The sequence below is a fragment of the Erythranthe guttata genome, chromosome 13 (assembly GCF_056151865.1).
Source record: "Erythranthe guttata isolate IM_541 chromosome 13, IM_541, whole genome shotgun sequence".
Classification (NCBI taxonomy): domain Eukaryota; kingdom Viridiplantae; phylum Streptophyta; class Magnoliopsida; order Lamiales; family Phrymaceae; genus Erythranthe; species Erythranthe guttata.
In genome coordinates this window covers 3,999,717-4,023,999 of record NC_142545.1, presented here as the reverse complement: position 1 = coordinate 4,023,999, position 24,283 = coordinate 3,999,717, and the positions used below count along the sequence as shown (strand labels likewise).

General features: G+C 35.6%; 2 protein-coding genes across 3 annotated transcripts; one reads left to right on the top strand and one right to left on the bottom strand.

Moving 5' to 3' along the window:
- The first annotated feature begins 343 nt into the window (after positions 1 to 343).
- On the top strand, positions 344 to 6,995 carry LOC105966345 (protein DETOXIFICATION 40). The gene is made up of 7 exons (XM_012990905.2): positions 344 to 779; positions 2,630 to 3,261; positions 3,927 to 3,983; positions 4,748 to 4,986; positions 5,381 to 5,499; positions 5,628 to 5,714; positions 6,559 to 6,995. The coding sequence occupies exons 1-7, from the start codon at positions 390 to 392 to the stop codon at positions 6,622 to 6,624; spliced, it is 1,590 nt and encodes a 529-aa protein (XP_012846359.2). The 5' UTR covers positions 344 to 389; the 3' UTR covers positions 6,625 to 6,995.
- Positions 6,996 to 17,208: 10,213 nt separating this feature from the next.
- LOC105966344 (protein DETOXIFICATION 40) lies at positions 17,209 to 24,006 on the bottom strand. 2 transcript variants are annotated; one of them, XM_088812026.1, is made up of 8 exons: positions 23,904 to 24,006; positions 23,658 to 23,744; positions 21,680 to 22,311; positions 18,952 to 19,008; positions 18,439 to 18,677; positions 18,035 to 18,153; positions 17,820 to 17,906; positions 17,209 to 17,434 (listed from the first exon to the last, which is right to left on the bottom strand). In XM_088812026.1, the coding sequence occupies exons 1-8, from the start codon at positions 23,985 to 23,987 to the stop codon at positions 17,369 to 17,371; spliced, it is 1,371 nt and encodes a 456-aa protein (XP_088668152.1). In that variant the 5' UTR covers positions 23,988 to 24,006; the 3' UTR covers positions 17,209 to 17,368. The 2 variants fall into 2 exon arrangements, with proteins under 2 accessions (XP_088668152.1, XP_088668151.1); XM_088812025.1 differs by having other exon boundaries at positions 23,658 to 24,006.
- Positions 24,007 to 24,283: the final 277 nt, after the last annotated feature.

Here is a 24,283-nt window from a genome sequence, read left to right as displayed (position 1 = left end):
GAGGGAGTAATATTTATACGACTATTTTCATAAAAACTTTAGGCCTCTGCCCAAACCCCGTAAACTTTTAATTTACCTTTACAATTCGTCAATATTTTAGTCATACTTTATCCAAATATCTTAACTTCCTTAAAAACTCTTGATCAATCGTGTTCGTTAAAATGAGTTAGTGTTATACATTATATATCACAAACAGGGACCCACTTTTACAAATTCTTTTAAACTCACGTCGCACTCCCAATTTCTCAGGAACGACCCTGAGTCGACGTACACGACCAAAATGCCATTTTGTATACAAACACCACTAATTAATTTTGATGTGACTAATTATAGCCCGAAAACCACATATAATAAATTAATTTTGACCAACAACAAAAAAGAATATTTAAATGGTCCCAAAATTATATAAGCCGCTCCAAAATACCATATTTTTCTGCGAGCCAAAAGAAATGGGTTCCTCAGAAAACAAAGGGGCGGTGAACCAACCTTTGCTGGAGTCCTATAAACCGGCGCTGCCGGAGGCGGCGGAGGAGGTAAGCTCCGAGCTTGAGGAAATACTGTCGGACGCCACCTTGTCGTGGTGGCGCCGCTACCAGAAAGCAAGTGTAATAGAGTTGAGGTACTTTTTCCGGCTGGCGGGGCCGGCTGTAATAGTATATTTGCTGAACAATCTTACTTCAACGTCAACTATCATATTTTGTGGGCATTTGGGAAATCTTGAACTTGCTGCTTCTTCACTTGGAAATAATGGCATCCAGCTTTTGGCTTATGGTCTCATGGTAATTAATTACTTTTTATCCACACAATTTATTATTCCTTTTTTATCTGCATCTATCATTACCTATCCAAGAAAAAATAAAATTAAACTTGAATTTAAAAATGAAAGATAAAGTAGTATCTTTTTTTTTTTGATAGAAAAAAAGTAGAATACCAATTTAGCTCTAGCTAAGTTCAATATCAATTATCAAGTATGGATTGTTTTAGGTAGTTTATTGCAATTAATACCCTCGAACTTAATAGCATGAAAACTACCATATCTTATTTTATTGGCGAAAAAATTTAGGGGGTTTTGTGCTAAAAAAATTGAATCATTGGTGGGTGGGGGTTTGCTAATAAAATAACATGGAGTAGCTTTTTACTCCATCCGTCACATATTATATGTTGTTTTCGGTAGTTGCGCACGTATTAAAAAACTTAATAAATATGCATAGTTTATAACAAAATTATTTAGTAATTACTAAAATACTCTTGTTATTAATTATTTTTCGTCTAACTTATTACTCAATCAGTTCCTTTATAATTGTCGTTTTTAGCTTCTGCACAAGGATTAAAAATCTCAATAAATGTTGCCTAATTTTAGGAAAATATATGCTTTTATACTAAAATGCCCTTGCCATAATTAATGTGAGAGAGTGTTGGCGATAGTAATAAGGGTAAAATTGACAATTACGTAATTAATGCAGTATTTGAAATCTAAAGTAACAGATATTATGGAACAAAATAATTTTTTAAAAGTGACAGATATTGTGGAACAGAGGGAATAAGAGTGATAATGGGTAAAATTGGGAAAAAAAATAATTAATATTTTCTTGAAATTCATAAGTGACAAATAATTTTGGACAAAAAAATTCTCCAAAAAGACAAATGGAGTAGAAGCTCGATAAATTAATGGGTAAAATTGGGAAAAAAAGTGATTAATATTTTCTTGAAATTCGTAAGTGACAAATAATTTTGGACAAAAAAATTCTCCAAAAAGACAAATACCGTAGAAGCTCGATAAATTAATAACCTCGCTTAAATAATAAATTTTTCCGGTCCCGACTCGGGGACAACGTGCTAAATTAATAATTCACTAAATTTATAAGATACATTCGAAAATTTTAAAAAGCCCCATATATAATATAAATTAATAATGCATAAAAATAATTCTTAAATTACATGGTACAATGCATATTTTATAGATCTATGAAGGCTTAATACAATATAATTTAATTGTAGTTTGTTTCTTGTTGAAGATCACAGTACCATCAATCTCGTCCCTCACTTTTCTTAACATGGTTAGAACTTTCGGTATAGTTTTCTCATAACTCAATATAATCGTATATACCATTGCTGCTTTAAGAGCTCCCGTTTGTGAAACGGGCTCTATAGTGCAATGAATAATATACACGTAAAAGAATGTATTGTATTTATTGAAAATAATAATAAAACTAATTTCATAAATGAATAAGTTATTAATTAATGTATAAATTAATAATTATTAATTTATTGATAAGTTAATATTTTGCTAAATTAATGAAATTTTGATTGGCCCAACTGTATTAATTTATAGAGGTTTAACTGTAATATGGAACAGAGGGAGTAGCAATTCGATATAATACAGGGGTACTAATTGTAATAAACCCTTGTTTTAGTTTTGATTTGAACCACCTACTTTATCATTTCCTAATAATTTTTGTAGCTATAAGTTCCGTTTCAATTTCCAAATGTAAAAATTTCGTGCATGATGATAAAAAAATTCAATAAAACTACATGCATAATTAAATTCGTACATGTTTATTGATACATGTGGATTTTAGACATGAAACTTTTCTCTGATCAAAATTTGAATCTTGTTATTGACGACCAGCTGGGAATGGGAAGTGCAGTGGAAACATTATGCGGGCAGGCGTACGGGGCCCACAAATACGAAATGCTTGGAATATACATGCAAAGGTCAGTAGTCCTACTAATGCTAACAGGGCTTCCCCTAATGCTTGTCTACATATTCTGCAAGCCTATATTGCTCCTCCTCGGCGAATCAAAATCAGTTGCCTCCGCAGCTGCTCTCTTCGTCTACGGTTTGATACCTCAAATCTTTGCGTACGCCGCAAATTTCGCGATACAGAAATTCCTGCAGGCGCAGAGTATAGTGAACCCGAGTGCGTATATATCGGCCGGTGCGCTGGTCGTGCACATTTTGATGACGTGGGTTGCTCTGTATGTGTTTGAATGGGGGCTATTGGGGGCCGGTTTGGTGCTGAGTTTGTCGTGGTGGATTATTGTTGTGGCTCAGTTTGTGTACATTTTGACTTCCGAGCGTTGTAAAAAGACGTGGAATGGGTTCAGTTTGATGGCTTTTTCGGGGCTTTGGGATTTTTTTAAGCTGTCGTCTGCTTCTGCGGTAATGCTCTGTTTGGAGACTTGGTATTTTCAGATTCTTGTTTTGATTGCCGGTTTGCTGCCTGACCCTGAAGTTGCTTTGGACTCTCTTGCTATCTGGTAATTCATTTACAGTACAACCTCGATAAATTAATACTCAATAAATTAATAGTAAACCCTTAAATAATAATTTCTCTCGGTCCCGACTCGATAAAAACGTATTAAATTATTAGTTTGATAATTTAGTATTGCGCTAAATTAATAGAATTTTGATGGTCACAATTGTATTAATTTATAGAGGTTTAATTGTACCAACTCTTTGAGCTAATTTATTCTACTAAATATTATTTTTCTTGGAATTAATTTTGAATTGGTTTGAAGAAAAAATAAAAAAAGTAAAAGAATGACACAGTTATTACATCCAACCTCCTACAGTTTGTAAATTTCTTACAACCACTCCCTGTAAAAGGATGTTAATGTAAGAAATCTGCAAATTGCAGGGATGGATGTCATTATGGAAAAATGAGGGGGTTTTTTCCGTAAATAAACCTTAGCTCAGGGGCGGTTGAAATTTACCCATGAAAAAATTGTTGTTTCACATTCTAAAGACTAGTGAAGCTCAGTTAACAAGCATTAGAGTAATAAATCAGTATGTAGGCCAACATTAATAGTATATTGCACTAGTATCAAAAGATGCTCATTTGCTCAAGACTCTTTATTTCTTTAGCAATTAATTAAGATATATATATAAAAAATTGATATATCGTATCAATTTCAATTTGCAGTGGGACAATCGTTGAATGGGTATTCATGATCTCAGTGGGGTTCAATGCTGCAGTTAGGTAAATTATATATATATATATATATATATATATATATATATATATATATATATATATATATATATATATATATATATATATATATATATATATATATATATATATATATATATATATATATATATATATATATATAGTTTGCACTCTTATACTATTGTCACTGTCACATATACTCCAATGTATTATGAAATGCGACAAAACAGCCCTTCACCTTATCAATCAACTCTAACGGTGTTAGTTTTTGATAGAAATTCAATGTAACTTGGGCAAAAGAAATTCGAACACGTACATCAAAACAAAAGTGGTTCCAGAAAAATATGACATGTATTGTTTGGACCTAAAATATGACTTTGAGAATTTGAACCACCGGAAGGCATTTTTAAATTGAGTAATTCATTTATAAATTTGAAAAGAAATTAAAATTAATTTCTAGAATGTCAAATTTGTTCGGAAATTTTGGTTAAAAAAGGGTTGAGAATGAAAATTAGGAAGACGTTGAGTACAAATGAGTGAAAAATGATGCACACCTTTTATACACAATCAAAGGCGTATTTTGGTCTGAAATTTTCCAACAGCTATTGAAAGGGACAACTTTTGTAGCAGAGATGGACGGTCGGGTTGTTTTATCGCATTTCATAGTGCATGGGATATATGTGATAGTGATGATAGTATAGGGGTGCAAAATGTATTTAACCCTCTATACATATATAGCGAGTAATCCAATATCTCTATAATTATAATTGCGATTTGGCTCGTGTATATAGTATAAGGGTTAGCAATGAACTCGGAGCCAAACACCCAAGATCGGCTGCTTTTAGTGTGGTGGTGTCTACCGGAACGTCTTTCATCATAGCGGTTATTTGTGCAATAATCACAATCGTCTTCCGCCATCAAATGAGTTATGCCTTCACCTCCGGCAAAGTTGTTTCCGATGCAGTTTCGGACCTTACGCCCCTTTTAACCGGCGCCATTGTGCTTAATGGAATCCAACCTGTTTTGTCCGGTAATTAATTATTATCTTCCTCTTTTATTTATATAATTTTTCTTGGACAAAAGAGTTGTTATTTCATTAACAGGGAGGGGGCTCGTTAAAAACTTTGTCAAGCAATAACAAGGAAAAGTGTACCCCTAGATTACAACAACATTTGTTTCGTGATTGTTGATAGAAACAAAGATTGAGATTATAAAAGGAAGAATTCAATATGATTCAACATTACTATTATTCAATACGTATTTTTGTCGCTAATATTATAAATTTTCTTCGTACTCATTATTACTTTTTTTTTTTACGTATTTTCCTGTATGCATTTAGTGATGAGTTCCAACCAAGTGTTTTTACCGGGACAAAATATGTATTTATCGATGTGATCTACAGTTTTATTTATTATGACAATCAGGTGTGGCTGTTGGGTGTGGATGGCAAGCATTTGTTGCGTATGTGAACGTCGGTTGTTACTATGTGGTCGGCATTCCAGTCGGTGCAGTTCTCGGTTTCAAATTTAACCTTGGCGCCAAGGTATATATATACTTTTTTTAAATCATAAATAACAAATTTATTGATTTTTTTTGTATTTTTTTTTATTGAATAATAATATTAATTGGTTGAAATTATATAAGTTGTTGTGTGGTGAGCTGTGTGTGTAGGGAATATGGGCAGGGATGCTGGGAGGCACACTCATGCAGACCTTAATACTAATATGGGTTACTCTCCGAACTGATTGGATAAATGAGGTGCTACATATTTATTTTACCTATTTTTATCACCTTTTGGTTGATATAATTTTGGTTAGACAACCACCTCCTGAGGCATGCTCAAATTACGAAAAATACAGTCTCGCAAGAGATGGCCTAGCGGTTTAGCCTGTGTCAATTGACCCAGGTTCGAATCCATTTGCTAACGGTTGCTAAGTCGAGCACTCATGGTTAGCCTAGTGTGTTTTACATGTCTCGTATGGTTTGCAAGCTATTATACGAGAGTGTGGGTTTACCCAGTGCACTTATATGGTTGGCTGCGGGTTCCTTCATTACCGAAATTTTTTTTACGAAAAATCCCTCATGTTTGGATAATTACACAACCACCCCTAATCTACTATGTATTGTCTTACAAGTCCACCCTTACGGTGTCAAATTTAACTTAAGGGGTGACTATAATTTGCCCTAAAAATTATAGTTGAGGTGGGATATGAGTGTTTTTTCGTAACTTCGGTTTACCTCAGGGGGGCTATAATTTGCCCTAAAAATTATAAAATACGTTAAAATTAAATAATATATATATAGAGGAATAACTTATACATTTAAAATTCAAATATTGAAGTTAGAAATTGTGGCACCCTGGCTTTCTTCATATGAAAACAAAATTAACTTATAAGAAAAAAAACTAGTACGCATACTTAATTGATGAAAATAAACAATGTTATATAATATTTTTTTTAGTAAATGCATGCATATCCCATATGAAATTATAAATATAGTTGACAAATGTAGCCAACTCTGGACACTTAAATGTTACAACCTTTATAAACTTTTCCCTGTAAAAAAGAGGTTTACTATAGTGTGGAATTTCTTGAAATTTCAGGTGGAAAAAACAAGTATTCGGATAGACAAATGGAATGATTTGAAAGAGAGACTTCCTATTGAATGATTCATCATCAGAGGATATGATTGATATCAGGTGCTCCAGTGTCCACTAACGGAATCAGAATTTTTAGTCCCGGGGAGCCCGATGCATAAAAAAAAAATTCTAACGGGGGCCATTAATATTATTATACACGATTTTTTATATTGTTATAAAAAATAATAGGGACTTGAGAAATGTTATGGAGCACCCTTCAAGGGCACAGTGCCGGTGCGCAGTACCCTATTAACATATTTGCATGTAGAAGCGTCGGAGTTGTTTTTATTCATAAACTTTGAATTAAAAATAGGATAAATTGCACGTCACCCATATAAATTTTTCATTTTCGCACTTTCCCCCCTAAAAATAAAAAAAAAATGGATATTTCTCGTTCAAAATATTATTTTGGTTGCACTTTGCCCCCAAAACCAATTTTTGGAGGGCATTGTGGTACAAAAATAACATTTATAGGGGCAATGTATAACAAAAATATTCAACTGCGATGAATAATCTATCGGAGTTTTGCTATTGGGGCAATGTGCAACATGAATAATATTTTGAAGAGGGCCATTCACTTTTAAAAAAATTGAGGGGATAAAGTGCAAAAATTAGAATTTTACAGGGGGTGCTGTGCAATTTTCCCTTAAAAATAAAACTAATGTGTTGGGTACCCGTCATCAGACATTAATAAATTAAAACCCAGTTAATATGATCCTAAATACATAATTTATATCTGTTAAGATATATTAGTACCATAATTATAGGATATGATTAGATACTAATATATATAGGTACCATAATTATGAGATTTGATTAGAATGTAATTTTGGAATTGATTTGATTAAGTTTCCTTGTTTAGCTTATTATTTTGTGTATAAATACTCATACCTCTATTGAGAAGAATACACACACAAAATATTTTACTATGTTCATTGTTCATTAGTTTTAACATGGTATCAGAGCCGGGATAAAATCCTAGGCTTTTTCTCCTTCTGTCCAAAACCTCCTCTCTCAAAAATGCATTTTCAGCCGCCTCTCTTCTCACCGCCCCTTCCATTCACTTCGTCGGCCGCCGATCTGCGCCATCCGTCCTTGTTGCTGTCGAAAAATCGCGCGTGTGAGCTCCATGCGCCACCACCTTCCGCCACCGTTAACTCCACGCGCCACCACCTTCCGTCGCCGTTAACCCACGCACCATCGCCTAAGCCTCCTCCTTGTGTCGTTCTTCTCCTCCTTGTCACGGCTGCGCTCGCCGCTAATCTGGAGGACATTTCCATCCTCCACCTCCACCTAACTAAGCCTCCTCCGGCCTTCATTTTTTTCGGTGTCTTTTTCTCCGTCAATTCGCGCGCCGGCCTCTTGCAAATCTTCTTGTGGTTGGTAATCTGCTATTTCGGTTAGCTTGAGATTTCTTGGTGATTTTATTCCACTTTTTCTCTCTACAAAGTGTTTTTTTTTGCTTGACATGCTACTGCAAATCCGCCTCTGCTATTGTTGGCAGTCTTTTCCTCTGCCATTGTTGGCAGCCTTTTTATTTGCCTTGTTGGCAGCCTTGTCATCTGCCGTTGTTGGCAGCCTTGTTTGCCCTTGCTTGGCAGCCTCTGCCATTGTTGGCAGCCTTGTCATCTGCCTCGTTGGCAGCCTCTGTCGTTGTTGGCAGCCTAGTCATCTGCCTCGTTGGCAGTCTTTTTCTCTGCCCTTGGTGCCAGCCTTTTCCTCTACCTTTGTTGGCAGCATTTTCCTCTGCCATTTGTGGCAGCCTTATCCTTTGTTCAAGAAGAGAATGGTGAAAATTTCCATTTGTGATCGTGATTTATCGAGTTGTCTACTGCATACTCCTCTAATTTGAGGGGAGTTCTATCAAGGAAATTCTGTTTGTGAAAGTTTTGCTGCTCAGACTGCTGATTTTTTTACTAAAGTGCATTCACCAGTCGGTTCAACACCCTTGTTACCAAACTCAATTTGATATGTGTTGACCCAACTTGAGTTTGAGGGGGGATGTTAAGATATATTAGTACCATAATTATAGGATATGATTAGATACTAATATATACAGGTACCATAATTATGTGATTTGATTAGAATGTAATTTTGGAATTGATTTGATTAGGTTTCCTTGTTTAGCTTATTATTTTGTGTATAAATACTCATACCTCTATTGAGAAGAATACATGTTAAGTGTACATTTATACACTTAATTGTACCTTTTAATTGGAACTTTTGGTGTGTTTTAACGATAATTGGTGCTTAAAATGGTTAATATTTGTATTTTAGGTGCAAATTGAAGAATTGGCAACTTTTGGGGTGAAAACTGCAAATTCGGAGAAAAAGTGGGCCAAAAGTGAAAATATCGAAAATCTGAAGAATTGAAGACCGGACGGCCGTCCGGATGGGCGTAGGGGCGCAGTGAAGGAAGTTTAATTACACAAGGAAACCCGCCCTATTATATTTTTGCACCCTATTTAAAGGCCAAAAGCACACAATTAGAGGGATCTTTTATCTTTTATCATCTAGCTTTATTTTTTAGTTTTTATCTTTCATCTTTCTACAAGCAATCGAGGAGGAAGAGAACGAAGACGAAGACTTGACGAATCTTCATCCTAGTTTTCCGTTTTACTTTTCTTTTCTGACTTTTATGAATTTTCGTATTTTTATTATGCTTTTCGTTACGAACATGAGTAGCTAAGTTTTTATTCTAGGATTTTGTTGGAATCCTATGTGGTAATTCGAACCTATTTTACTACTTTTATGCAAGTTTAATTCTTCGATTATTTCTTCTATCTTGATCTTATTTAGCGCATAAACGTAGCTAATTTATGTTGCTATTTGTTATTGTTAGAATTCATTGACAGATCGTTTTAATAATTAGAACAGGGATAGAAGAGCCTTCGAGTAGTTTTTCACCGAATGCGTGTGTTGATTGCATGTATTATTGTAGACATACAGATAATACCTTAGGTAGCCGTTTACGAGACTTGTTATTTAATGCTTTATTTATACTAGGTTTGCATAGACATATAGTGAATCTTTTATGAATAATAGGCTTGTAACACAGCGACAGCTGGTTATGAGTAATTTCGTGTCTTGGGTTAATAATCGGGAATCGTAACTTGCATGATAGGAGATTAAATGGGTGAAGAATTATCGCATAGGGGGAAGATAAAATCCTAGATCCGTTTTATATTGATATTTTCTCTTGTTTAATTGCTTTCTTAATTAGTTTAATTTATTTAGTTAATTAATTTGACAAACTTGCGTAGGCTGGATAAAAATCGTAATTGTTAAGATTTGGTACTTAGGATTTAATAATTTGCGTATTCCCTGTGGGATCGACATCCGACTCTCACGAGTCTACTTTACTACTTGTTTGCGATACGTGCACTTGCGTGTGGGTATTTAGCACCCAACAAGTTTTTGGCGCCGTTGCCGGGGAATACGGCTAAATTATTTATTTATCCTAATATTAAATTTGAGCAATTTTTCTTACTTCAGCCAATTTTTTTTTTTATTTTTTTTAATTATTTTTTTATTTTGTTTTAGGTACTTTTTATGCGAAGAGGACATGACACGAACTTGCTACCTCTTGATCCCGAAATTGAGCGGACATTTAGGCAAGCCAGGAGAAATCAACGGTTAACTCGAAACACTCCCGCAACGATGGAAGAAGAAATTAATCGTAGGGGAGAGGGTCAAGGACTCCTACCGAATGCGGCAGGGAAAGTCGTTATCGAGCAAGAGCAACGCCAGCTAATTAATCCACCACCTCGTCAACGAGCACTGCATGAGTACACCGTTCGGACACTCAATGGTTTCCAATCAAGCATCCAGCAACCCCCCATTGAAGCCAACAATTTCGAAATTCGAGCGGGACTCCTCACGATGCTCCAAAACAATGGGTTATTCAGCGGCTTGGCTCACGAAGATCCACATCTTCACTTGGTCAACTTTCTCGAAACGTGTGATTCGCACAAGATGAACGGAGTAACACCCGAAGCACTGCAACTCCGCCTGTTCAAGCACTCCCTGCAAGGAGCAGCCCGAGAATGGTTACAAACTCGCGCACCCCACTCCATCTCGTCTTGGGCCCAGCTAGCACAACTTTTCATGAACACATACAACTCCCCAACAAAAACTGAGAGAATCCGGAGAGAAATTCAAAATTTCATACAAGAAGCCGATGAAGCATTATTCGAGACGTGGGACCGGTTCAAACAGCTAGTAAGGAGGTGCCCGAATCACGGACTCCAAGAGTGGCGCCAAGTGCAAATATTTTACGATGGGCTACAAGACAACTCGAGAACCGTGCTCGACTCCGCAGCTGGAGGAATGTTCATGAGTTTGACTTACGATGAAGCATACGAGCTTTTGGAGCGAATCGCTAGAAATAAATACATGCGGGCATCGGACCGGTCGAATAGCGGAGCGGTCAAGACGGGAGGAATTTTGGAGTTAGATGGGGTCACTGCAATCACGGCCCAATTGGAGAAGCTATCGAAGCAAGTAGCGGCTTTGCAGACTCAGCAAGTCCATGCAGTCCAAGCTCCCGACCAGCGCGTAGAAGAAACGGAGTCTCTGAATTATGTGCATGACACCAACCGACAACAGAGGAACCCGTACTCCAACACATATAATCCGGGATGGAAGGATCACCCTAACTTTGGGTGGGGAGGAAATCAGCAAGGGCAAAGGCAAGCACCACCTCAAGGCCAACCGCCTAATTATTCACGACCAGCTCCCGGATTTCAAAATCCGCCTCAAGCTCAACCTCAAGGAGGAGATCTCGCAAATATATTGGCGCAATTTATGACAACCACCCAAGCCTCCATCCGAAATTTGGAGACACAGATGGGTCAACTTGCAACCCAGCTAACCGCGAGGCCATCGGGAGCACTGCCGTCACATACTGAAGATCCTCGGAAGAACAACGTCGAGCAGTGCAACGCTGTGAGTTTAAGGAATGGGAGGCAATTGGAGGAAGCCCCACGAAAGGAGAAGCAAAACACGGTAATCGAGGAACCGAGCGTGATGGGGGAAAAAGAAGCAACTCACGAAGAACCACTATCATCTCCAGTGAAATCACGAGCCCCTCCAATTCCATATCCTCAGAAGCTTATAAAGAAGAAGCTCGATGCCGATTATCAAAGATTTTTGGACAAGTTGAAGGAAATTCAAATAAATATTCCGTTTATTGAAGCCCTTCAAAAGATGCCAAAGTGGGTGAAGTTCCTCAAGGATCTCGTGACAAAGAGAAAGAAATTGCACGGAAACGAGATGATCCAACTCACGGAACAATGTAGTGCAATTCTTACACGACCCCTTCCACAAAAACTCGGCGATCCAGGTAAGTTCACTATCCTTTGTACTATAGGAGGTAAAAATTTTAGATCGCTCCTTGATTTAGGTGCTAGCATTAATCTCATGCCTTATTCCACTTATAAAAATCTTGGGTTAGGTGAGATTGAACCTACGGCTATAACTCTTCAATTAGCCGATAGGTCTTTGGTTTACCCAAAAGGTATTTTAGAGAATGTGCTAGTAAAGGTGAACAAATTTATCTTCCCGGTTGATTTTGTTGTACTCGATATTGATGAAGATAGGGAGATACCTCTTATTTTAGGGAGACCGTTTTTAGCCACGTCAAACACTCTAATAGATTGTGCTAGTGGTGATCTTACAATGACGGTGCACGATCAAACGATCAAATTTAACGTTTTTAGCGCTAATAAAAATCCATGTGATAATAAAGATTGTTATGCTATTGATCTTGTGGATTTTACAAATCATGAAGATTTTGACGTTTTGATCTTAGACCATGGGAAAGCATCTTTGAGTGCAGGAGATGGCGGCGGAAACGGCAGTCAAAAGGAGCAAGTATATTGTGCGGACTCAATTTCAACTCCTCCGAGAGATAGTCAAAAGAGTTGGGGTGCTAACGGTGATGAACGTGCAAGGAGGATGTGGCCACCTAAAAAATCAAACGAGCGTCATCGGGGAGAGGAATTCAATTGCCAAGTGACTTCGGTCACGTTAGCTTGAACAAAGAAGCAGACAAAGTCCGGCTGAAGACTGTAAACTTAGCGCTTCTCGGGAGGCAACCCGAGCTTTCGTTTTTTGTATTTTATGTTATTTTAAATTTTTAGTTTGGCTTTTATTTTATTTTATTTTTCAAAAAAAAAAAAAAAAAAAATGTTTTAGGGGCACTAATAGGAAGTTTTTATTTTGCAGGGACCTAATTGCAATTATTCACACGGCCGTGCAAGAAAAGGGCAGGAATCTCACACGGCCGTGTGAGATTTCGGGGAAGCTACTGCCCAAAATAGGAAAAGGGCACGGCCGTGCGGATTTTACACCTAAATCTCGCACGGCCGTGCGAAATTTGAAGAGGCTACTGCCCAATTATGAGAAATGGCACGGCCGTGCGGATGTTTCACCTAAATTTCGCACGGCCGTGCGAATCAAAAAAAAAAAAAAAAAAAACAATTTCCATAATTCCCAAATCCCCTCTCTCCCCCACTTCGAACCCTCGCCTTCTGTTTTCGAAATTTTCCCTTTTCTTTGACAAATTTCACCGAAAATTTACCAACTACACACATATAATACGTAATCAAGGGGGTTTGTTGTTGATTTGCGCAGGGAGATTCAAGAACGGTGCAATTTTCTCGAAAAACCCATTCCACCAAGAACGCCCACAAGGTGTTTGACGATTTTCCCGCACCGATTATTGAGCCGGTACCCGAGCTATTGGAGGATGACGAGGAGGATGATGCTCATGCACATGGTGGAGTTGGTGAGCAACCCGACGATGGTCCCGCCGTTTAAACAGGTGTTTTCTATCCTTAAACTTTGGGCGAATCACATTGAGGGCAATGTGAATTTTAAGTTTGGGGGTGGTTATATTTGTGTTTTGCTTGTTTGTTAGTTTGCTTGCGTTATTTTTTTTGTTTTAGTTATCGTTTTATTATTCGAAAAAAAAAACAAAAAAAAAAAAGAAAAAAAAAAAAAAATTGGTTCGACGCATCGATGAATTATGATGATGGGAGATGGCCAATGTTTGATGATGAAATTGCTTGCTTTATGTGATAAGGAGTTGGTATTTGTTTAGCTTTCGATTCAACGGAACGTAGAAGTGAATTATTGCTAGGAATCACACCTTATGCATTGCTTTGGTTGAATGTTTTGTATTTTAAATTTGGAATTTATTTGTGCTAAATCATGCTTTGTTCGGTTTTAAATCTCACCTTAGGACATTTATGATACGAAGTATTGGGTAATAAGTAATTTGGGATATGATTTGGGCCTTCTTTGAACCGTTTGAGCCTTTCAAGCCTACCTTTTTTGTCAAATTATCCTTAGAACCTTGATTTGAGCCTCGGAGAAAAGGTGTTCTTTCTTTTAGCCAATATGTGGAAGGTAGAAAAGTGGAGATTGTTGAATAATTATCCCTTGGAGTTCGGTCGAAATGTTTTATAAGATCTTTCTTCTTCTTCGAAAAAAAAAACAGAAAAATATATGTGCAATTCTACACATATATATCTAAATTCGAAAAAAAAAAAAAAAAAAAAAAGAGAGAGAGCGAAAAGAAGAAGAATAGACTAGAAAGGAGAAATAAGGACTAGTTGTTGAATTGTGTTGAAAGCTCGATCCATTCTCTTAAGAGCAAAAGTGGAGACTTTTGAACTCTTAAGAATCGAGTTTATTAAAGTCCTTAGAGGTGAATTCATTGTTTCAAACGCCTATCTTTCAAATTTTGGCGTAATCACCTCAATTCAAGAAAATTAGCCACACATACCCATATTACCTACCTCGGACCAAAGAGCCTAACAATTGAAAGCCACAAAGTCCCAATGATCCCAAGAGCTTATTGTTCGATATTAGTTGAGTAGAATAATTTGGTGAGTATTTGGAGTCAAATATATGCATGTAAGTATAAATTCTTTCTTTCTTTAACTTGCAAATATTGGATACTTGAAGCAATTGTATGATTTGTGGTTTTTGGTAATAATGAGTGACTAAGTGCCGTTGAATGTTAAGCTTGCGAATACCTAGGAATTATCATCATAGTTGCAAGTTCTGAAAACACGAAGTTGACCAATCGATCTATGTAATGAGATGTATAGTCGTGTTTTGTGCTCTTTTATTTGATTTTACTTGAGGACAAGCAAAAGTTCAAGTTTGGGGGTGTGTTAAGTGTATATTTATACACTTAATTGTACCTTTTAATTGGAACTTTTGGTGTGTTTTAACGATAATTGGTGCTTAAAATGGTTAATATTTGTATTTTAGGTGCAAATTGAAGAATTGGCAACTTTTGGGGTGAAAACTGCAAATTCGGAGAAAAAATGGGCCAAAAGTGAAAATATCGAAAATCTGAAGAATTGAAGACCGGACGGCCATCCGGATTTTAGAGCCTATTCTCGCACGGCCGTCCGGATGGGCGTAGGGGCGCAGTGAAGGAAGTTTAATTACACAAGGAAACCCGCCCTATTATATTTTTGCACCCTATTTAAAGGCCAAAAGCACACAATTAGAGGGATCTTTTATCTTTTATCATCTAGCTTTATTTTTTAGTTTTTATCTTTCATCTTTCTACAAGCAATCGAGGAGGAAGAGAACGAAGACGAAGACTTGACGAATCTTCATCCTAGTTTTCCTTTTTACTTTTCTTTTCTGACTTTTATGAATTTTCGTATTTTTATTATGCTTTTCGTTACGAACATGAGTAGCTAAGTTTTTATTCTAGGATTTTGTTGGAACCCTATGTGGTAATTCGAACCTATTTTTCTACTTTTATGCAAGTTTAATTCTTCGATTATTTCTTCTATCTTGATCTTATTTAGCGCATGAACGTAGCTAATTTATGTTGCTATTTGTTATTGTTAGAATTGATTGACTGATCGTTTTAATAATTAGAACAGGGATAGAAGAGCCTTCGAGTAGTTTTTCACCGAATGCGTGTGTTGATTGCATGTATTATCGTAGACATACAGATAATACCTTAGGTAGCCGTTTACGAGACTTGTTATTTAATGCTTTATTTATACTAGATTTGCATAGACATATAGTGAATCTTTTATGAATAATAGGCTTGTAACACAGCGACAGCTGGTTATGAGTAATTTCGTGTCTTGGGTTAATAATCGGGAATCGTAACTTGCATGATAGGAGATTAATTGGGTGAAGAATTATCGCATAGGGGGAAGATAAAATCCTAGATCCGTTTTATATTGATATTTTCTCTTGTTTAATTGCTTTCTTAATTAGTTTAATTTATTTAGTTAATTAATTTGACAAACTTGCGTAGGCTGGATAAAAATCGTAATTGTTAAGATTTGGTACTTAGGATTAAATAATTTGCGTATTCCCTGTGGGATCGACATCCGACTCTCACGAGTCTACTTTACTAGTTTGCGATACGTGCACTTGCGTGTGGGTATTTAGCACCCAACAATACACACACAAAATATTTTACTATGTTCATTGTTCATTAGTTTTAACAATATCTATGGGAATAGCTGGGGAATAAGGGAGTACAGATTATTCTAAGAACACTAAGAACAAAAATATTTAAAAATAAATAAACTGCAAACCCAAAACAGCAAGTACATCGGAGAGTTCTCCATCGGCTCCCATAAACACATAATCCAACAACGAGTACAACCGCTAGCGTTTGACACAACTAGCAAATTTTCACGACTCACACAAATCAAGGAAGGAAACTTCCGATCCGCAGAAATTCCCCACACACGACTTCCATTCTATCAACAACAAAAATAAAACAGTCAAAATTTCGGTATGCTGCTTTGGAAAGCGCGTACATGACTTCTTCGATATTTGAAATGGTCTTTGAACTTGGGGTTAAATTTTCCAAATTTAGTAAGGGTGTTGAATTAATTGGATGGTTGAATTCTAATTATTTCAATGATAGAGATAATAGAAAATCAACTACTTCATATGTTTTCACTCTATTTGGCTCGTGCATTAGTTGAAAATCTCAGTTGCAACATATAGTATCTCTATCTACTACTAAATCAGGATATATTGCTGCAACTGAGGCTTTAAAAGAAGTTATTTGTCTTAAAGAGCTTCTCACGAAAATTGGTTTTGCTAAAGGTGAAATAATTGTCTATTAGGACAAAAATGATGTATACAACTTTGAAAAATGTGACATTTCACCATAGAACTAAACACATTGATGTTAAGTTCCACTTTAATCGAGACATAGTTGAAAAAGGCATAATTAAACTTGAGAAGATCCCATCCGAATTTAATCGATTGCATATATGGGAACGAAGTGCCTGTTGATTGAGAAATTCAGATCTTGATTGGAAATTCTTCTTAAATTCGACTCAATGGTTGATTTACTTTGTATTTCATTTTTTATTGCTTTTGTAGCTTAATATTTTTCTTTTTCTGCAAATAAATTGTGTATACTTTGTATGTTGAGCACAGGTACATTGGGAACGAGGACATTGGGAACGAGGACTGAGCCGGCGGAGATCTCCGATCTACTTGATGTTTTGGGTTTGCAGCTTATTCATTTAAAAAAAAAAATCTTATAGTTCTTTCGACAATCTGTACTCCCTTGATCCCTAGCTATTAATTTCCCATAGATATAAAATTATGTATTTATATTCATATTAACTTTTGTTTTGGTTTTTACTTCAAAGTCTATGAATACAAACATCTCACACAATGGAACTGTGCCTTGCGCGATGCTCCTTCACTAGTGTATATATATATATAAACGACAGACAGTTCCTCTGGTGGTGAATCATTCAATAGGAAGTCTCTCTTTCAAATCATTCCATTTGTCTATCCGAATACTTGCTTTTTCCACCTGAAATATCAAGAAATTCCACGTTGTAGTAAACCTCCATATATTATTTAACTTCAACGTATTTTATAGTTTCTCGGGCAAATTACGGTCATCCCCTCAGGTAAACCCAAATTAGAAAAAACACCTCATGTTTGGATAATTACAACCACCTCTCTCAACTATGTATTGTCTCACGAAAAAACTCCTCATTGAGTAGGTAAATTTGACACCATAAGGATGGATGTATAAGACAATACATAATTGACGGGTGTTGTAATTATCCAAACATGAGGAGGGGTTTTGTAATTTGAGCATGCCTCAACGGGTAACCGTAATTTACCCTGATTTCTATTTTAACCAAAATTATCAACCAAAAGGTGACAAAAATAGGTAATATATATAGCACCTCATTTTTCCAATCAGTGCGGAGAGTAACCCATATTAGTATTAAGGTCTGCATGAGCGTGCCTCCCAGCATCCCTGCCCATATTCCCTACACACACCGCTCACCACACAACAACTTAATATAATTTCAACCAATTAATATTATTATTCAATAAAAAAAAATACAAAAAAAATCAATAAATATGTTATTTATGATTTTAAAAAAAATATATATACCTTGGCGCCAAGGTTAAATTTGAAACCTAGAACTGCACCGACTGGAATGCCGACCACATAGTAACAACCGACGTTCACATACGCAACAAATGCTTGCCATCCACACCCAACAGCCACACCTGATTGTCATAATAAATAAATAAAACAGTACGTAACATTATATTTCGTCCCGGCAAAAACAATCAATAATGAGTAGGAAGAAAATCTATAATATTAGTGACAAAAATACGCATTGAATAATAGTATTGTTGAATTAACGAAATAATATATAGGGGTACACTTTTCCTTGTTATTGTGACAAGGTTTTAACAAGGCCCCCTCCCTATTAATTAACAAAATAACAGTTTGTGTTTTTTTGGCCAAAAAAATAAAATAAATAAAAGAGGAAGATAATATTTAATTACCGGACAAAACAGGTTGGATTCCATTAAGCACAATGGCACCGGCTAAAAGCGGAGTAAGGTCCGAAACTGCATCGGAAACAACTTTGCCGGAGGTGAAGGCATAACTCATTTCATGGCGGAAGACAATTGCGATTATTGCACAAATAACCGCTATGATGAAAGATGTTCCGGTAGACACCACCACACTAAAAGCAGCCGATCTTGGGTGTTTGGCTCCGAGTTCATTGCTAACCCTTATACTATATACACGAGCCAAAACACATTATAATTAGAGATTTTGGATTATTTGATATATTATATATATGCATTTGGATTGAACGATTTGAAATGAAACCAAACAGAATTACTCCAAATAGGAAGGAATTTCAAAGCCATTAGTTATCACATGCATGATTCAATCAATCCAATCAAGCTCTTAGAAAATTGTAATATATATATATATATATATATATATATATATATATATATATATATATATATATATATATATATATATATATATATATATATTACCTAACTGCAGCGTTGAACCCCACTGAGATCATGAATACCCATCCAAGGATTGTCCCACTGCAAATTGCAATTGACACGATATTTCAATTTTTTGACATATAGTTTAATTAATGGCTAAAAAAAATGAGCTCTTATGCAAATGAGCATCTTTTGAAATTAGGGCAAAATGGACTATTAATGTTGGCATACATGGTGATTTAGATTGAGCTTCACTAGTCTTTAGAATGTGTAACAACAATTTTTTCATGGGTAAATTTCAACCGCCCACTGAGGTAAGGTCTATTTACGAAAAAAAAAACCCCTCATTTTTCCATAATTACTGCAAATATCCCTTGCAATTTGTAAATTTCTTACATTGAACCTTTTTTATAGGGGATGTAAGAAATTTACACACTGCATGACGTTGAAATGTACAATTTGGATGGCAGACACATCAATATAAATGGGTAATATCAATATAAATGGGTAATGGCAAATAGGCCCATGACAAGGGCACTTAATTAAAAGAACATCCAACTTTTTTGTCTTTCAAATAAATCCAACTCATTCAAACTTATTTGCAAATAAGGAAAATCCTTTTATATATACCAAAATTACCCCCAATTCATTGAAACCCAATTTAACTCCAATTTCATGATTTACACCCCAATTTAGCCAAATTTCATTAATTAACCAATTTTAACTCTAATTTCAATTTTGACCCCAATTTTGACCCGCCACCACCGGAGACCGCCGGTCGCCGCCGTTGACCGTCGGTCTCCGGCGTTGACTTTTATTTATTTTTTTTTTTTTTTATTTTGTTTTTTCTTACTGTCTTGGCTGCTAAATTACTGTCTCCGGCAGTTATTTAACTGTCGGAGACAGTAATTTAACTGTTAATTGACTCTTTTTTTTTTTTCTTCAAAAATATTTTAATTAATATTACTGTATTCGTTGCTAAATTACTGTCTCCAGCAGTTATTTAACTGTCGGAGACAGTAATTTAACTGTTAATTGACTTTTTTATTCTTAAAAAAATATTTTTAATTAATATTACTGCCTTGGCTGCTAAATTACTGTCTCCAACAGTTATTTAACTGTCGGAGACAGTAATTTAACTGTTAATTGACTTTTTTTTTTTTCCTTAAAAAAATTATTTTAATTAATATTACTGTCTTAGATGTTAAATTACTGTCTCCAACAGTAATTTAGACAATAATATTAATAATATTACTGTTCGGAAAAATAATATTCATAATATTACTGTCCCAAACAGTAATATTACTGTCTGAGACAGTAATTTAGTAGTCAAGACAGTAATATTAATAAAAATATTTTTTTTCTAAGAAAAACAATTCAAAAAAAAAAAAAAAAGGTCAACGCTGGAGACCGGCGGTCAACGGTGGTTGACCGGCCGGAAAAAAATTTCTGGAAAAAAAAAAGTTTCAAAAAAAAAAAGTCAACGCCGGAATCTGGCCGGAAAAAAACATTTCAGAAAAAAAATTATTTCTGAAAAAAAAAAGTTTTGGGGGTTAATGTGATATATTTGTTTAAATTCGGGGTCAATGTGTAATAGTAAGGAAGTTAGAGTATAATGGGTGGAATTGATAAGAATTATATTATTGAGGGTATTTTTGACTAAAGACATGGGAATGGGCTTAATTGAGATACTTTTTTTTTTTTGACCAAAATGCATTTAAGTCCCATGTGATGGGCCTTTTTGCCATTTGCCCCAATATAAATTATATAATTATAGTCAACGAGAAGGCTTCTACAAGAAAATTAATATAAAGTTCAATGTGGACAAAATGCATTTCATCCGGTAGAAATTTTCTATTTTCGGACTTCCCCTCTAAAAATTCCAAAAATAGACACCACCCCTTTGAAATATCATTTTCGTTGCACTTTGCCCCATAAGCCAATTCCCGATGGATGTTTTCACTGGAATTGACATTTTTCAGTCTTATTGAAGGGTATATTCGTGATTTCATCATTCCCACCCAAATCCCTATTATCCTTCTCGTTTCTAACAGTCCACAAGCACAAACACAATTTATGAAGCAAACATTAGGGATTTTTCTCCTAAAATTTGTGGTCTCACAATTGAGATCAGAATCTTCTATTCATCTTCAGTTAGCAAGCTATTGTGGTTATCCAGAGGTTCGAAAACAATGAGGGCCAAAATACTTGGCTCAAAGTTCATAGACCCAAAAATCTTAGCTAAAAAATCTTGGAGGCCGTAAATCATAAAATTCACAGACGAAGCTCGGACTTCATAAACCTAGGTGAAAGCTTAAAAATCTTACTTTGCACAATCCCTTCACCTTTGAAGACAATAGAATAGTATTTCACCTTTGAAAAGGAGAACCGATTTAGGAAACAAGAACCCTAATTTTCTATGCCCCAATTTTGCGTTTCTTGAGTTATAACAAAAAAAAAATGAAATTAGGGATTTCAGATGGACAATGTAAAATACATATATAACCCAAAAGGACAAATATACTATATTAAGAAGACTGAAGAATGTTGATTCCGGCGAAAAACCTAGTTTTTGGGCAAAGTACAACCAACAAAATATTTCAAAGGGGACTTATCTATTTTTGAATTTTTCATGGGGGAATGTGCGAAAACAGAAAATATCTAAACAAGAACCTGAAACTATATATTTATCAAACCAATTCAAAATAAACACCAAAAAGATTATTATTTGATAGAATAAATTATGTCAAAGAGTTGGTAAATGAATTACCAGATAGCAAGAGAGTCCAAAGCAACTTCAGGATCAGGCAGCAAACCGGCAATCAAAACAAGAACTTGAAAATACCAAGTCTCCAAACAGAGCATCACCGCAGAAGCAGAAGACAGCTTAAAAAATTCCCAAAGCCCCGAAAAAGCCATCAAACTGAACCCGTTCCACGTCTTTTTGCAACGCTCGGAAGTCAAAATGTAAACAAACTGAGCCACAACAATAATCCACCACGACAAACTCAGAACCAAACCGGCCCCCAATAGCCCCCACTCGAACACATACAGAGCAACCCACGTCATCAAAATGTGCACAACCAGCGCACCGGCCGATATATACGCACTCGGGTTCACTATGCTCTGCGCCTGCAGGAATTTCTGTATCGCGAAATTTGCGGCGTACGCAAATATTTGAGGTATCAAACCGTAGACGAAGAGAGCAGCAGCAGAGGCAACTGATTTTGATTCGCCGAGGAGGAGCAATATTGGCTTGCAGAATATGTAGACAAGCATTAGGGGAAGCCCTGTTAGCATTAGTAGGACTACTGACCTTTGCATATATATTCCAAGCATTTCGTATTTGTGGGCCCCGTACGCCTGCCCGCACAATGTTTCCACTGCACTTCCCATTCCCAGCTGGTCGTCAATAACAAGATTCAAATTTGATCATAGAAAAGTTTCAATTCTAAAATCCACATGTATCAATAAACATGTACGAATTTAATTATGCGAGTCGTTTTATTGATTTTTTTTTATCATCATGCACGAAATCTTTACATTTGGAAATTGAAACGGAACTTATAGCTACAAAAATTGCGGTACAAATCAAAACTAAAACAAGGTTTTATTGCAATATTATATTGAATTGCTAATAGAGTATCCATGTTATTTTCTTAGCAAAACCCCCCTATGGTTCAATTGTTTTTTAGCACAAACCCCCTGAATAAGGGGTACTAATTGCGAAAGAAAACTAAAAGGCAATGTTTGGTTATGTTTTCATTTCATTTTTATTCTTTCACCAAAACGAATTCGTGTTTATTTAGCTTTTAAATAAAAAAATCCCATATCAATTTGTAAAGTTTTTCTCTCATCCAGACATGATTTGGCTGCTACATTAGATTTTACTACTATAGTAAAAAATGTCTTCACTAATAAGCACATTGACAGCACTTTAAGTTTCAAAGTATTCTTCTAAAATACACTTAAACATAATTTGACTAATACAATATATTTTCTCTCACCTTAAAATATAAACAAGGGAAAATAAAGGAAAACTCCCTCAATACATAAAATAATAAAGGCCGGGTCCAATTCATAATTCGAGATTTGTAAACAAATCTATTTTATATTTTCTGAATTGTATGACCCGTGTAGTTTTTTAGTTATTCCTCTAATACCCTTCTTTTCCATAATTTTCTCCTTATTTTTCTCTATTTACCCACCCCCCTCCCTCTCTCTCTCTCTCTCTCTCTCTCTCTCTCTCTCTCTCTCTCTCTCTCTCTCTCTCTTCTTTTTCATTTTTTCTCTATTTTCTATACTATGAATACCATATGATTTCATGATTTGGTATTCCATTTTACAACACCATAGTATCTTAAATTGAAAAATAATATAGTAAATAAATGAAAAAAATATAGTTACCCAAAGTAAAATAGAAATAACTTCCGAAACAAATCCAAACATTGCCTAAATCAGGGTTTTGCCAATAAAACAGTACAGGCTAGTTTTCTAACAATTCAAAACAACGGAGGGTATTAATTGCAATAAACTCTCTACAACATTCCATACTTGATAATTGATATTGAACTTAGCTAGAGCTAAATTGGTACAATACTTTTTTTCTATAAAAAAATAAAAATAAAAATACTACTTTATTTATTTATTTATTTTTAAATTCAAGTTTTATTTTATTTATGTTGGATAAGTAATAATAGATGCAAAGAAAAAGGAATAATAAATTGTGTGGATAAAAAGTAATATACCATGAGACCATAGGCCAAAAGCTGGATGCCATTATTTCCAAGTGAAGAAGCAGCAAGTTCAAGATTTCCCAAATGCCCACAAAATATCTGAGTTGACATTGATGTTACATTGTTCAGCAAATATACTATTACAGCCGGCCCCGCCAGCCGGAAAAGGTACCTCAGCTCGACTACACTTGCTTTCTGGTAGCGGCGCCACCACGACAAGGTGGCGTCCGACAGTATTTCCTCAAGCTCGGAGCTTACCTCCTCCGCCGCCTCCGGCAGCGCCGGTTTATAGGACTCAAGCAAAGGTTGGTTCACCGCCCCTTTGTTTTCTGAGGAACCCATTTCTTTTTTCGGCTCGGCAGAAAAAAGGCTGCCTTCACGTGTGGCTGATAAATATGGTATTTTGTAGCGGCTTATATATATAATTTGGGACCATTTCAATATTCTTTTTTGTTGTTGGTCAAAAATTAATTATTTGTATGTGGTTTTCGGGCTATAATTAGTCACATCAAAATTAATTAGTGGTGTTTGTATACAAATTGGCATTTTGGTCGTGCACGTCGACTCAGGACCGTTCCTGAGAAATTGGGAGTGCGATGCTAGCTTTAAGAATTTGTATAAATGGGTCCCTGTTTGTG